Raw genomic sequence first — 11,359 nt, 5'->3', positions numbered from 1 at the left:
ACACATCTGATCTTAAAGCTTCTGCTCCAAGCAGCAGTGCCAAAGCCCATGAGCAGGATGCAGCACCGTAGTGCAGCAACTCTGTGCACTCAGACGTTTCCATGGAGATGGATCTTTGATCTCATCGCACTACATGAAGGGTGGGGAAGATGCTCCCAAACTCAGGAGGAAGGCAGTGCTGATTCCCTCAGGTCAGAAGTTCCCAGTGCAGGAACTGGAGAGGCTGGAGGGCTCTGTTCTTCTTTCCATGATGCCATATCTGTAGCACCAGCGGGGTGAAGCTGTGCTGCAGCACGCGCTGGGGATGTGCCTCTCGCTTGGCCACACTGCACCTCTGTGCTGATTTAGTGCTGCTGAGGATCAGACCTTTGTCTGCGCTGCAGTGTTGTGTTTGTGCTGTATGATTCATAGTGCTTTGGTGCCAGGACAGGGCACGTTGTCCTGGCTGTTGAGAAGAAATGTGAGCAATAAGGAGAAGAGCTATGAGAATGTACAGTTAGCTGGCTGCATTTCTGGATGGAATGGAGAGCAAATTCACATTTTACGTTGGAGGAATGTGCAGAAGGGAAGTGTTTGATACGATAACATGGGGGCAGTGACCAAAGGCAACAGCCAAGCTGGCTTTATCTGTCTGGATGAGCTCTGATTGTGCTGGCGTGAGCTCTGTGCTGTGAGAGCTGGCAGCAGGGTCAGGGCAGCTCCTACCAGCACTGGAAATCGAGAGTTGTGTGGACGGAGCTGGAAGGGAATCCATTAGAAAAGGGCATCGTTAGGTTCAGCAGTGGCTTGCAGTGAAGGTGGGCCACGTGCTGACGGGTTCTCCACGCTGCATTGGTGGGCAGAGGTGGTCCTTCATGTCTGTACTGTGTGTGCACTCAGGCAGCTGAGCGGTGTTTGTGATCCTCTCCTCCTTTTGCAGCTGGGTGGTGACACTTCCTGGTCACTTCCTGCTGTTCACAGGGTGCTGATGGATCAGTCCCTTTGTCTCTGCTACCAACACAGCCTCGGACTGCTTCTGCAGTGTGTGATAGCATGCAGGGTGAGCAAGAGTTTGTACAGAGCCTGCTTGCACTGCTGATGTTTTTCTCTTTTCAAAGCGTAACTTGCCTGGGGGCACCGAGCTGCCAGTGGTGCCCATTAGTCTCTCCTCTTTGGGGATGAGCAGTTCTCCACCCAGGCAAAGCAGTGCTCATGGTCTCCTTGCTCCCAGCCCTGTCAGAAGCAGGTGAACCTTCATGCCCTGCAGGTCTGTGGGCTCCTCAGCTTGGTCACCATTTTAGTCAACTAAGTTTAAATGCTTTCTTTATGAGGACGTACGTTGTTTGAAGCTCTGAAAAAGTTACCGTATTTTTCCAATACAACAGCTCTGCTCAGTGTTAATCATAGCCATGGGTTTGCTCGGAAAGCTGATGGGTGGATTTTTGCTGGGTTTTGTTGCTGTTGATTTTTCCAATAACCATCAGTGCCAACACTGTCATTGTTTCCTGTCGATCAGAATGGGCTGTTCAGCCAAAAATGTCGTGGTGTTGTCCTGTGCAGCAGTTCACTGGGGAGGAAGTGGTGGGAAGAGCGAGCAGCAGTGAACATTTGGTGCTGCTGGTTTGGATGCATCAGCTAAGGACATTGGATGGTACTGAGAAGTGTTTTTTCCCTTAATTCTATGGACAAAGTGGGATTGCTGTGCAGCTCCCTGCGCCCATCCCATGGCTGTTCAAGCCTATATGGACGCTGTCACTTAGCAACTGCTGTCAGTTCTTCCTTTAGCTGCTGCTTTATTGCTGGCACGTAACAGGAGTTGTAATTGTGTGACCAGCCCCACAAAGGGTGTTTGTACAGCACGGCTCACAGGTGTGAAGATGAGCAGCCCCACCACAGCCCTCTTTAAGATCCCAGTGTTACCTTACACCTGACCTGGGAAATGACCCCCAAATGGGAGCACCAGAACCACTGTCACCGGGCAGAGACAATCCATGAAACATCACCAGCGTTGTGCCATCCCCCTCTGCAAAGGCACTCAGCTTGTTTGAAAGATGGGTTATGAGCACAGTCTGTCCTGCAGACGGAGGAGCAGCTCTGCCACCGAGGTCTGAGGTCTGGCTGTGCGACGTTTAGCAGTGCTTGTTTCTCAGCAAAGGACAAAACCCACAGTGCTGGAGGGAAATGACACAGCACAGGGGTGTGGCTGCTGATATATTTTATCACTGTTAATTGCTGAGAACTGTGGTGAAGCCGGATGATGAGTTTCCTCTGTAACGTGTGGTGGTTTTAAAAGCCTTGATGAGCTTGTGTTGAAAGGTGGAGCAAATTTTATGAGATGGACAAAAGAAATTTCTAAGATGTGTGTGAGTTGGTCTGCGCTCACAGACCACTTCTCTAAGGCTCAAGCAGCAGCTTCAGACACTTACAGCTCATTTTTTACTTCACTCATACAATGAGCATAACTAAGCAAAGACTGCTCTTTGAATTTTAAACGTCCAATGTATTAAAAGACAACTAACAGCTATTCTTTTGGCAGCTTTCACAAAGCCGTTACTAGCACAGGGCTGAGCCAAACATTCTTTGCTACGTCAACGTGAGTCTGAGCAGTGAGAGGACAAATCCTTTTTCCAGTGCTTTGTTGAAATGTGTTGAAAATGATTCTTGGAATTTCATACCTGTGTACAGAGCAGGTAACAGAACTCGCACTGCCCCTGTTCAGATAAACAGAGCTTTGTAATCTTCCTTGTTCACAGTGCTTGCTCTCAGAGATGTGGGTTTTTCTCATCTGTGATGCCCTGTTGTTATCACTTGTGTAGCTGCTGCCTTCTACCACAGGCCACATTTAAGTAACTGACAGAGCTGAGCACTGGTGCCTTTGACACGACACGAGCCCCGTGCCTGGCCACAGCCTTTGCTGAAATCATCTGTAGCATCTGTATGGGGAAATCTGCCTCCTGCAGGGGCTGCGCAGCTCCCACGCTGATATGATGCAAAAGCTGCAGTTCCCACAAAAACTCATCCCAGAAAGGCAGCGTGCAGCTTCCTCCTCTGCCCAGCAGCCCACCTCTTTCCATCCCCAGAGTCCCTGGATGGCAGGAACACAGAGTTTATGGAAGGACCACTGTTTTCATGATGCAAAGTCGCAAAAGCACTTGTATACTGACAGCTCAGTCCAGTGTGTTGCAGGTAATGAATTTATTTCTAGAAGCATACAATAGCTTGCTTTCAGTCACCTTTTTTTTTTCTTTTTTAATGTTTCCTTATGTAGGCAGGCTCTGCTGCTTTCTTAACATACTTACACGTTAAAAACAGAAGAAATGCCTTTCTTTATTTACTTAGAAAAATAAAACAGGCAGATCAGTTTATCAGAGAATATACTTAAAAATAAGAGAAGCCATCAGTATTAAAACAAAGACTCTCTGTTAACAGCTAACAAAACTATTCCTTTTTTTCTGTTCAGAGTAACACTTCCTACTATCTTCTCTTATAACACTTTGGTAGCAAAAATTCTCTTCACAAGAAACCCGTGTAAGTACTGTTCCCTCAAAGCAAAAGATGTCTTTAGTAGCAGTCAGCCTCATTCTCCTCTATGGTCCCCACAGTAGCAAGGATGTCCTCTAAGAGGGACCGGGGGCTTTTCTCCACATAGTCACTACCTTTATTTAGGTCACTGTGTAGTTCCACTAAGTTTATTGTTCTCAAAGCTAACATCATGCTCTCTGGATCTTGAAAGTCCACTTCACTACCATCACCTGTGGGGAAGTTCTGGACCAGAGAACCCTGCCTTAGTGTCCTTTGTAACCAATGAATGCCATGCCCTGCAGGTAAGTCTCCAGTCCCTTGTGAATCTGTGGTGCTACTCTGACAGAACTGAGATTGTAAGGAAAGCAATATACCACAGGCTTTCTGACCCACTGTCTTGTCACAGTCACACAAAGACTGAAACAAGAAGCTGAACAGGTTTGCTCGGCAAAACATCTGCAGTGGCTTGTTCTCATGAACGGAACTAGTGACTGCAGATGAGACAGGAGCATAATAGCATTCAGGAAGGCCAAGTTGGCAAAACATATAGATACAGAAAATTTGAACCAGTTCCAAACAACCAAGTTTGACTTCCCAGTCTAAGTCACGTGCTGCAGTCTGGACCACCGTAGTGACAAACTGCTCTGTCTCTTCCGGTTTACCCGTGCAGCTCTCTTTCACCCACATGGTGAAGACGCTCATCACAGCTCTCCTAGGAAAGACCTCTGGGTCTGTGGACAAGACTTCTTGAAGCTTTGCCGCAGTTTTCTAAATGTAAAAAGACAAAGGAGGAAAGGAACATTACAAACAGACAAAAAAGCACAACAAGAAACAGGGGAACAATGTGTAGTTCTGCTCGTGTCTGCAGTGGATTACACAAAGCCGTACCTCTTTATTATACCGGCTCCCTGCAACACGTGACTGTGGAACATAGACATAAATAATGTAGGCCAGCTGTCCCATAGCCGTCACAGCGCTCGCTCGCACGTAGCTCTCTGGATCCTCAAGAAGGTTTTCTATACGCTTTGGCATCTCCGAAAACAGGAGAAACTTCCTGAAATCCCTACAGTCTGTAAATGAGACAGCAATGCAAAGAAGTGAGGCTTTATTCTCTCGGAGCATGAACTTGTTTCCAATGCAAACAGTGATTTGTGTCATACGAGGATGATCGCTGACTGCAGGGCAGCTGACAGTGAATGGAGCTGCTGCTCACAGGAGCACGGACACTTTCTGGCAGGCTCCTCACTTTGCAGCAGCTTGGTGAATTCCAGCTGTGCCGTGTTTGACACTGGAGTTTGGAAAAATGCATTTACAGTTGTTTCTATTGGTGAGAAAAAATTTGCTCCAGGTAAATCAGAGTGTGGTTTCAGCCCCATCAAGCAACTTTTGTTTAAGGGAGAAAGAAAAAAAAGGTCATTCCTTATTGCTGTCAAGCCACACAACATAGTTTAATTTGCTAAAGCTGTCATTAAGGAGGACACAGCAACTCAAATTCAACAGAATAGTGGCGTATGTTTATGAATCTTTTTGACAGATTTTGACTGTGACCTGAAAGTAAAAATCTCAACTTATCTTTTCCTTCCCCCTGCAGTTACAGGTCAGAAGATGCTCCACAGACCTGACTGACTTTCACAACATTACAAGAAACGGTCCTCCAATCTGAACCATTAAATCTCTGCACATACCTGCCAGGGTTCTAATCAAGCTGGTGAAGAACTCCAGAGAAGAGTCTCGTACTTCCCAGCAAGGACTGCACAAACGCTTCTGCAGCACCAGGAACACCTCTGTGAAAGCCAAGCGAGAGGGGGGAATTGAGATGAAAGGTAACAAACCAAACCACTGTGCAGCCTCTGCACTGTTTCCTGATGTGATCCCTTTTGTTGACTTTGCTTCTCTCACAGTTCCTCAAAGCACTGTATGAGCAGATACAACTAAATTCAGCACAACTGGAAACAAATCCTAACTGCTTTAAGTGGAAAAGGAAGGTGAGAGCACATTTCAGATGTGCCACCAGTTGCTGTTTGTCCAACTTCGATAGCTTTGTTACCTCGCAAAATCTTGTCAGCTTGTTGCTTATTTTTGAAGAAGGATTTTCCTGACGAGCTCCTCAACCACATGGACATAGCTTTAAATGATTTCTTCAGAACCTGAAGAAATACAAAGCAGATGTACTTTATTGCAGGAGAAGGCGGTTTTGTCTTTATGCTAGACAATTTTTTTTTTTTTTCCACTCAAAATTACAGTGAAATTGTCAGAAGAAATTAGTGCATGCACTTTCATTCTATAAAATAAGCCACAAATGAATAGTGCTTATGCCACATTTCTAGCCAACTGTTCTCAACTTTAAAACATTGTGAGTGTCTCCAGCTTTTCACTTGCAGCTGTCACCCGAGTCATTTGGACAAAAGAAAGCAAGAAAACAAAAGTGTTACTGTAAAAGATTTTATTACTTAATAGCAATGTCAAGTGGATTATATTGGCTCTACAGTCAGACACGATGGCTCCTATATTTTCAAGAATATCTGACTTACTGATCAACTACTTGCTCATTACCATTTTAGCTATTTCCTGCAAGTCCCTCAGAAGAAGCCTTCTAGATATTCTTATACTGACTGCTAAGAAACACCTGTTGTCAGACTGGTTGTCAGAAGTATGTTCCACTGGGCAAGCCAGTAGATTTGGAGCCTTCTTTAGTTCTATACTCACAGTAGGAGGAGTGTTTGGACTCTCCAGGTATATCAGAAGGACGTCAAACAAACTTCTCATAGTTGTGTCATTGCCTGAAACGTTTAAAAACAAAGCAAAACAAAAACTCAAGAACCAACATTAAGAAAAAGGGAATAATTCAGCTCTTCAAATATGGAATGAAAGAGGATTATAAAACTGTTTTATAGAAGAAAGCAAGCACAGTCTTCAAATACAGAATAGTAATTTCCAAAATTAAAATTTAAATGCAAAGTTTAACTCACAGTTGCAGTCAGGAAATGCTGCAAGGACATCAAGAGCTGACTTCTGTACTCGGAAGCAACCTGCCAAGATTTGGCTAATCTTGCTTCCCAGAGCAGTAGCTGGAATCAGGAGGCTTTTACAGAACAGTAATGTCGTCATGACAGAACACAGCAAAGATGTATAGGGTAAATTCCTGGGCAAAAAAACCTAATGGGAGGGAAAAAACCACAACAAGCTTCCATCAAATGTTTCAAGCATACATACAGAGCAAGTTTCTGGTAGAGACACAGCAAAAGCTGCAACTTCCATTGTCCTTACGGTAACATAATGCTAATAACTGCTAACAAGTAACCTCCCTCTCCCCCAGTGAACCATTGCATAAATGGGAGGAGATGCTTTTCACTACTTGGGAAAGCAACTCTACTTATGTTTTTCACTGGATCAATACTTGCAGTGGATATAATGTATGGCAACTAAGCCTGTGAAGGTAGATGTAAAACCAAGTATGGTCCCTGTTTACAAGACTTACTATTCTTCTGTTATCCTATTGGGAATGTATCCTGCTGGATTTTCTAACTAGCAGAACTCACTTTTTCCACAGAGAGCAGCTCCCCCAGATGAGCAAGGGTCTGGCACAGAAAACCAGCACAAGATGACTTGGAGGATAGAAGGCTTTCAACAGCAGAGGGATCACTAACTGACTCATACAGCAAACCTAGGGAATCAAAGAAGGGAAAAACTCAAGCTGTTAGTGATTACAAAGGATAGTGATCTCCAAACTTGACTTTTGAGCTACTATTTTGAGGTGATGCAGCATGAAGATCCCTTCAAATGCAACCGTCAGCAGGACGCTGCACTTTACCACAAACATTGCTGCTGTCCTTGACTTTTTCTTTTAATCTTTCTCCAGTTTTTCTGAAACCAGGCACTTAAAACACTGGTAAACAGAATAGCCTCTAACTTTTCTATTGCAATACTACCTGAACGTTCCACGGAGGCTGCTCTCAAAATACACTCCATTGGTTGAAAGAGAACAGTCAGTGCTTTAATTGTCACAACCTGTGGGCTTCAAGGAAGAAACAGCAATTACCAAAACAAGAAAACGTCAACTCTACCCCAAACATCTATCCCCAAATGCTGAGCAGACCAGTGATTTTCACACAGGCTTGTAAAAAAGCCAGCAACAGGACAGAAATGAAATTACTGTCACAAGTCGAGCGTTCTTCTGATTCTCCCTGGCTAACTGAAAGAGAGGAATGGTTCTGGAATTGACAAACAGCCTCATCCAGCAGCAAAGAGTGAAAACTTGTGTAAGAAGAGAGTTTAGACAGGCACTTATTGCATTAAAAATAAATATATATATATGCCAGTAAGATACACATGTTAGTTAGTCTGAAAGTAAGTATCTATGTGCTATAGTCATTCAACGTATGATGACTTCTCCATGCTTTTTCACCATCTAAAGGGAGAAGATGCCACTGGATTTCTCTGAGGTGCACAACAGATGAGGCAACACCTTAAACAGCAATAAGGCAGAGTCCAACTGGATACATGGAAAATACTTTTCATAGTGAGACTGTAAAGAACTGGAACTGGTTTCCCAGAGCAGCTATGGAATCCCCATCCTTTGGGATATTTGAAACTGGATTGGTGAAGGCCCTGAGCAACCCAATCCATCTCTAAATGCAGTCCTGCAATGTATAAGAAGTCAGATTAGATCACCTATACTGCTTCCTTCTAAATTAAGTTTTCCTACTGTTGACAGAGATGCACGATGTGTGCAAGATGCACACTTCTGTTGGACAGTGGTTCAAGTTGTTACACTTGTCAGAGCTCATGTGAAAAGTAACCAAATACTTCTAAATTTGACAGTCAAAATATCCATCTTAAACAACCTTGGCCTTAAAAAGTTAAAGGAGCTTTGAATTTCTGTCCAAAATTGCTGTCTGTAGGTAAGATACAAAAGCATGTGTGTGAACATGACACTGGCTCTTTTCATTTCTGTCTTTGAAACAATTATTCTAATAGCAGTGTCTGAAGTTTGTTAGCTATTTGCATGGTTCTCACCAATCAGTCCACTGTATTAAGCAATACAGTGGAAAGTGCAGTGCGGTGAATAAAACAACTCTCAGAAACGAGCAGAGATGTTGGGAGCATTTGCAGAGTGAAAAAAATTCATAGCAGCAACTCCTACCATGGGTAGATCTTCAGAATTCCCCCTGCCAAAGCACCTGATTGTTCTGGGGTTAAGTGTTCCAGAGCAGATGTCACTAATGCCCAAAAACTGTCTTCACGAAACACAGGAGACCTGAGAAGAAAGAACAGTAAGTCATATGTCCTACTAACACAAATGGTATTTCTCATCACCGGATCCAAGATCTTCACCTTGCCATGTTTAGAAGAAGATCCACCAGTACGTGCTGTGCTTGAACAGAATCTTCTGTCAAGAAGGATTCTACTCGCTTTGCAACGCCTAACCAAAGCACTTTAGTCCAAGGAGCATGACAACTGCCAAACAGACTAGTTAACAGTTTTAATGACTGCTTGACATGAGAGGCAGAGTTGGATTGAAGAGAATCTTCTATATGCTTTATAATCACGTGGGCACACGCTGGCCAGTCGCAGTCCTTGGCATCGAGAGGTACAATCAGTTCAGGCCCTACAGAGTGGGTGAGCAAGTGCACCAGAAGACAACGGGCAGCTGAAGCCACAAACAGGCTGGGATCTCCTTGCAGAACAAAGATCACATCTATGCCTCCTGTGTGAAAACAAAACAGAAGTCAATGAAGGAAAATAACAAGTCTTCCTATTGTGGAGTCTTGCTGCAGTCCAGCTGTATATTATTTTAATCCAAGTAACACAGAGGCTTAAATGTGGTTTGTTTTTTAACGTTTTGCGGTCCCTGTTGCCTTTTAAAGTCAGACAGTCCTTAGGTACAAGCAAACAAAAAGAAGAAAGTAAAATTTTTCAGATCTTCACATGTCTTAGTAACTCAGGAACAGAAGACTTCATTCTAATGGCTGTAATATTAGGAGGGTATATTTATGGAAGGAGTCTGTACCATCTGCAGACAGATCCAGTAAGGAAAAAAGGGAATTGCAGCAGCAGTACTCATTTCCATCACATGCTGCATAGGCTAGTACCCATCCAGCATTCCTGGCCTCTCTATATAGAGGATCTAAAGTTGGTGTTAACAGCAGGAGAACTTAAAAACCCATGCAAGGAAAATGAGACTGCAAAATGTAAGTGTCAAGAAATAAATGAGTCCCTGGTTAATTTTTCATCAGTAAAATCGTAGCAAGATGGATGGGAGGACTTGGGGCATTACCAGCCCTGGAAGCACTCACCACCACTGCAGATGAAGTGGAGGGCAGACTGGTGTTGCACCATGCTGTGGACGCCCTCCACCCAGCCACTTCGCACAGATGCATCTTCCCATGCTGCTCTCTTCAGAGGCCCATCCTCACCAAACAGCCTGGCCAACAGCCCCAGCCGCTGAGGGCAGAGAACACACAGAATAAAGAGCAAGCAGAGGGGCTTCAGAGGAGCAGAGAAGCTGCATGTCAACAATATAAATACTGCAGTGAAACCTTCTAAATAAACACTAAAATAGAGAATTGTCAGATTCTCATGCTTGAACTCAACATAGCTCTTCTTTACGGACTAAGCAGTGTAAGGGTTCTATTGTTTGTTTCTTAAGATGCAGCAGAAAAATTACATATACATTAGATCTGTTAAGCTGCTTTATGTTGCACGCATCTCTTTCCCAAACCAGAGTTTTGTACTATAAATGGAGTCTGCTATATAGAACAGGACTTTAAGAAGCTCCCTTATTTTTGCAGGAAATCAATCTATTATGGTCAGAAAACTACATCTGTAATTGCAGTTTAAATCTAAAGGACCTGTCCAGGGATATATGATATTCTGCAGCTATTGATGAGACCTACTGCTATCCTATATAATGTTTTGAACTTTAATTGAGAATTACTACATATGAGGACTTACAGCTTGCTGCAAGACAAGCAATGAGATGACAGCAGCTTGATGTGACAACTGAGAAGGCTTATTGCAGGTTATCATTGAGAAGCCTTACATGCAGAATCTGTACATATCCAGGAGTCCTCAGCACAGGGGAAACCAGGCGCACAACTCACCTGCAGGTGCACGAAGCTGTTCTTCGCAGCCGCGACTATCCCAGCTAACCGCAGCGTGAAGGACAGGACTTTCGGCTCCGGCTCCGGCAGCGCCAGCACGGCGGTGAAGAACTTCGTCAGACAGGGGTTGTCTCGCAGCAGCTTCGCGGTGGGCTCTGGTGAACGGGAATTATCCAAGGACAGGAAGCGACGTCGCCGAATTCGGCGGTACCGGTGATCCTCGGCTTTAGCTGAATCCCAATCCCCCCTCTACCCCCTCTTACACTCCCCCCCCTCCTCCCCCTGGCGCAGCCCTCGGGCGCCCTAACCCGCACTCACCGGCTTCCCTCAGCTCTCGGAACCAATCGAGCAGTTTTTCCAAGCAGGTGTCATCCGGGCCGCGCTGCCACGGATCGGCCAGCGCCGCACAGACGCTGGGCAGCAGCAGGGCGCACTCACGGCTCATGATGCGGCGGCCCCGGGGTGACATGGCGGCGGGGCGACGTTGGGCTCCCCAACGACCAAGGGAGAACTCGTTACCACCGCCGCCGCCGGCCGTAAAGCGAGTGTCGCAAAAGCCGGGCGCGCTTAGCGCGCGCCGCTAACGTCCGATAGGCGGTTTTTAACGCAAATTAAGCCTTCCAGGGTCAGCGCGGCCCGGCCTTCCGCCATTCCTACCTTTCACGGCCGCTGGGTGGCACTCGCGCCCCGCAGCACGGCCTCACGACCGCCCCGCCAAGCCCCGCCTCATCCCCGGAGCTCACTGCGCAGGCGCA

General features: G+C 45.4%; 1 protein-coding gene across 1 annotated transcript; it reads right to left on the bottom strand.

Moving 5' to 3' along the window:
* Positions 1–3,155: 3,155 nt before the first annotated feature.
* On the bottom strand, positions 3,156–11,261 carry BRAT1 (BRCA1 associated ATM activator 1). Its single transcript, XM_042864531.1, has 13 exons — positions 10,923–11,261; positions 10,605–10,759; positions 9,798–9,945; positions 8,836–9,208; positions 8,645–8,758; positions 7,431–7,516; positions 7,041–7,165; positions 6,471–6,657; positions 6,208–6,281; positions 5,549–5,648; positions 5,187–5,285; positions 4,390–4,571; positions 3,156–4,269 (listed from the first exon to the last, which is right to left on the bottom strand). The coding sequence occupies exons 1-13, from the start codon at positions 11,071–11,073 to the stop codon at positions 3,541–3,543; spliced, it is 2,523 nt and encodes an 840-aa protein (XP_042720465.1). The 5' UTR covers positions 11,074–11,261; the 3' UTR covers positions 3,156–3,540.
* Positions 11,262–11,359: the final 98 nt, after the last annotated feature.

The sequence above is a fragment of the Lagopus leucura genome, unplaced genomic scaffold (assembly GCF_019238085.1).
Source record: "Lagopus leucura isolate 7727_CA_CO unplaced genomic scaffold, USGS_WTPT01 Super-Scaffold_760, whole genome shotgun sequence".
Lineage (NCBI taxonomy): Eukaryota > Metazoa > Chordata > Aves > Galliformes > Phasianidae > Lagopus > Lagopus leucura.
Note: the sequence above shows the minus strand (reverse complement) of the source record. Positions and strands in the feature narration are given on the sequence as shown.

Coding starts and splice junctions, on each gene's coding strand:
- BRAT1 (XM_042864531.1), bottom strand. CDS start 11,073: ATGTCACCCCGGGGCCGCCGCATCATGAGCCGTGAGTGCGCCCTGCTG. Junction 8,759..8,835: donor CTTCTTCTAAACATGGCAAG/GTGAAGATCTTG, acceptor CTTTCTTCTCAG/GTCTCCTGTGTTTCGTGAAG. Junction 7,517..8,644: donor ATTCTGAAGATCTACCCATG/GTAGGAGTTGCT, acceptor TCTTCCTTGAAG/CCCACAGGTTGTGACAATTA.